The 4141-nt window shown below is 36.7% G+C and overlaps 1 protein-coding gene across 1 annotated transcript in view; it reads right to left on the bottom strand.

Moving 5' to 3' along the window:
* Positions 1-838: 838 nt before the first annotated feature.
* The window catches only part of LOC113240402 (rootletin), a 54785-nt gene continuing 51482 nt past the window's right edge, over positions 839-4141 (bottom strand). Inside the window, exons 33-34 of the mRNA XM_026477691.1 lie at positions 4082-4136; positions 839-1199 (exon numbers count right to left, since the gene is read on the bottom strand). Coding sequence (XP_026333476.1) covers positions 1092-1199; positions 4082-4136 — 163 coding nt within the window. The 3' untranslated portion in view covers positions 839-1091. The remainder of the gene's footprint in view (positions 1200-4081; positions 4137-4141) is intronic.

Raw genomic sequence — 4141 nt, 5'->3', positions numbered from 1 at the left:
GCTCTTAAAGAGCTCAACCACTGAGTCAATCGCGTCTTATAATAATAAATAGAGGACAATCAATGTATCATCAAAATGCGACGACAAACTCTATTATTGTGCATAAATAATATATTATGACTGTTCACATACGTGTGTCTATATATATGTTTCGAACGTGTTTGTTCAACTCATATAACGTGATAAATACATAATTTACCTTGAACCATGTATGTAATTAGATCTGTGTGGTTAACTATACGCACAGAATTCGTTATTCATCTCGTGATAAATTTCGCGTATGGAAATTCGAATTTACGAAATTTTTGGAAACGCAAAATTAAAAAACATCACCAGCATATACTTGGCTGCTGGATAGGTAGCTACTACCGTTCTGCCCAATTTTTTAGTATAGTAAATCTGCTAACAGGCAACAAATTTGTGATTATATGATTGCACCCGACCCTTCAGCACTGCATCCATACTATTAGCATCGATCTAATGATACCCCATATAAAATATAAGTTTGATATAGACGCACTGCTAGAGTGATGCGGGGTCAACCCAAATGAAACTTCCTAAATGTCGCAAATGTTTATAAGCAGTGCCTATTATTTTTCATCAGGTGAATCATTTGACTGTTTGTCAGTTTGAACCGCAAATAAACTTGTTTACATCAAACATGCAAATATATTCTTACTTTAATTTTCATGAAAATTTTCTTACAGAACTACTCTTTCATCTACTTCAGTGACTACTTTGTAGCTCTAAAGAAATTTAAAAAGAATTTACAATAAATGCTAACTTCAATATTGTAATAGTGTCGATGTTTTTCTATTCTAGGAAAATGATAACGGACTATGATTGTTTTTGTTAACTCAGTATTGATTCAAATAAATATTAATCATAAAGTTATATCAATAAAATAAATATATATCATTACACATTACGCAAGAGTGCCTTTAGACCCTTGCGCGTTAGAAACGTGTGTGGCATATTTCACACATTCCTACAAACTGCTCTTATAACTGCAGTGGTACCATATATAATGACCCTTAGGGAGCCAGCACTCTGACCGCACACTTAATAAAGAATTTAGGTACTTATTGGATTTATTTGGAAGAGTCGTAGCTGTCATTGAGTGGTGGAAGACTGTGTGCCAATGTACTATCCAGCTTGCGGGCTTCGTGTTCCAGCATGTACGAGTCCAAGGTCGGATCCTGTACAGAAATACCAATTAAATATATGTAAAAGCTTCTCAACTACAATCCGTTTACAATTGTATACAACTAATGCAATGAAAAAAATACAGTTGACTGAACATCATTAATAAAATACGAAAAAGTTACAAAATTAATTAAAATATAACGATTACAAAACGTACAAATATTAACATCGAATGTATAACCAGAAATAGAGACGAAATGTCATTTAATTAGTTTGAAAACTATTCTGCCAAATCATTGACTTACAATTATAAATATGGACGTCGGGTCCGCGCTAAAAAGTGTCCGAACTTATAGGGCGTTAAAATCGTATACAGAGCGTCATTCACGCTTTAGTCTTCGTTTGCTCGACTGACAGCGAAGCAAGCAAAATTAGACAGTACTGCGATGACATTACAATTTAAATTCAACGTTTTAGCTTTTTCATATTCCTTTACATGTCACTACGTTTAAATAGGTTGAGTTGGGACATTTTTTTCGTGGTTTTTGTATTAGACCCGTCGCCCATTTATTTGTAAGTCAATGTGCCAAATCCTTACTACTATGACTTAATTACCGATGAAATGTGATTCCGTTTGTTTTGTAATTAGATCGACTCATCCGTAGAACAAAGAACTATGTGCAAGATGCTGCTTATTCTCAGGACATTGTACATTTGGCTCGTTGTTCTTGACTGTGATAGGAACCCCAAGAAAAAAAAGCAGACGAGACAAACAAGTTGTGCGCCTGATGGTAAGCTACAAGCTTGACCATAACATATGCAGTTCCACTCGGGGCTTTAAATCGCAAAGATCTGAGCGGCGATGCCACAGCGCCCATCACCCTGACACATAAGTCAACAAGTCCCATGTGCCTATAATTTCACCAGCACCCGGAACACAGTAATGCTGACATTACTGCATGGCGGCAGAAATATTTAAGGTGGCAATACCTCTTGTGTGTTAGCACGTTCTAAATTCAGATGTGAAATAAAAAAAATACTATTCTGGTTTGGGTCATTATTATTGAAAAGCGGCGATATATTTACACAAGCAAAAAGATTGCGTTCATTTCGACACCTCTCCCTTCAATGTTTCTTTTGGTAGTCTAAACACGTATGTTTTTCGGCTGCAGTGAATAATGAGGCTATAACCATTTATTACCAACTTAAAGGAAAATTAACTGCGTGGAAACCATGATGATGGAGAAGTTTACAAAATCAATTGGTGACGTGAATTTCCAGTTTGCTGAAGCATGCCCTGATATCCCTTAAGGGATGTCTAAACAGGATATAATCATTAAGTGTGCCCAGGCGATTATTCCGTAAATATAAGAGATGTCGAAAACTTTTTTTTTATAATACCAAATGATGGGACGAACAAGTCGTGCGCCTGATGGAAAGCTACACGCCTGTCCATGACACATGCAGTGCCATTCAGAGCTTTAAATCGCAAAGATCTGAGGGGCACTCACACTGCGCCCGTCACTCTGAGACAAGTTGACAAGTCCAATGAGCCTAATTTTACCAGCACCCTTACCCTCCAAAGCCGGAACACAGTAATGCTGAGATTACTGCTTGGCGGCAGAAATAGGTAAGGTCACGACTTAACACAGAAGATAATAAAAATAATAAAAATAAGCCGTCATGCGAGAACACCCTTAGAGTGGGAATATTTTCTTCAAAATTAAATGGAAGTACTACTGAGGTTCCCCCCTTTCCAACAAAAAAAGAATCATCAAAATCGATTCACAAATTTAACCGGAGTTATCGCGTAACATACACACAAAAAATAAAAAAACACATACGAATTGAGAACCCCTACTCGGCAGAAATAGGTAAGGTGGTTTAACTTTGGTTCTGCGTTTTTTTCGATTTATAAATCAAAAACGTTCTGAATTGGCGTATATATGCCCAGTACACAAGTTTTGAATTCTAGATGAAAATCTAGATACTATTTTACAGAATCTTAACTAAATTGCGTTACATCCGTAAACATAATTATCATGATGATCAAAAACCGTCAATACAGCTTGTTAAAAAGTTCCATCGCCAAAAAAGTTTATTTACTTTTATTTTCAAATATGTTTTATTTATGGTTCCCTAACTGTCGTATTGCTTATAATGAAATGTGATTTTATTAAAAAATTACAATTTTATCATTTATTACATACTTGTAATTTTAATTTGACACTTCCAGAGACGCGGACGCAATTAGCGAAGGATATCAACTGACCACAAAAGTTCAATGACCTAACCACGCGCTCGAATATTTGTATTACATAAATAATAATGTCATTTTGATTATTACTTTTACTCAATAGCAATACAGCATTATATACGTTGATTTATGAAATTAATGCAATAATAATATATAATTTGTATACTATTGATCAAACGATCCCAATCTATTTTTATACCAAATAAATAATGTTTTATCTCGTTTGGTTATTCTTTTTAATGTTTTTTTTATATTATCAAGTGACAGAAGGACCAAGTCGTGCAGCTAGTGGGAAGCAACACGCCTTCCCATAGCAGTTGCAGTGCCACTCGGAGCTATAAATCGCAAAGATCTGATGGGCACTGCCACTGCGTCCGTCACCCTGAGACAAAAGTCGACAAGTCCCATCTACCTGTAATTCCACCAGCACCTTCAAAGCAAGAACACAGTAGTGGTGACATTACCGCTTGGAGGCAGAAATAGGTAAAGTGGCAATACTTCCCTGGACGAACGCTTCCACAAGAAGCTCTACTGCTTCTAAAAAATGTGATGTTATTTGGTAGTTGATGACCTTAATTGCGGTACAGGATAAAACGGAGAGTTCTCCGTTTCTGACCTGCGCTGAAAAGCTGAGTAGCGGGGCAGAGGACATTCCTGTGGCCAAAGAAGTTTGCTTACCTGAGAAACTGTCCTGAGTGACTCCCCGAGCGCTGAGCGCAGCCGCTGCACGTCTCTGGC

Source organism: Hyposmocoma kahamanoa, unplaced genomic scaffold, assembly GCF_003589595.1.
Source record: "Hyposmocoma kahamanoa isolate Upper Pololo Valley unplaced genomic scaffold, ASM358959v1 138, whole genome shotgun sequence".
Classification (NCBI taxonomy): domain Eukaryota; kingdom Metazoa; phylum Arthropoda; class Insecta; order Lepidoptera; family Cosmopterigidae; genus Hyposmocoma; species Hyposmocoma kahamanoa.
The sequence above is the reverse complement of the archived record's forward strand: the minus strand, read 5'-3'. Positions and strand labels throughout refer to the sequence as shown.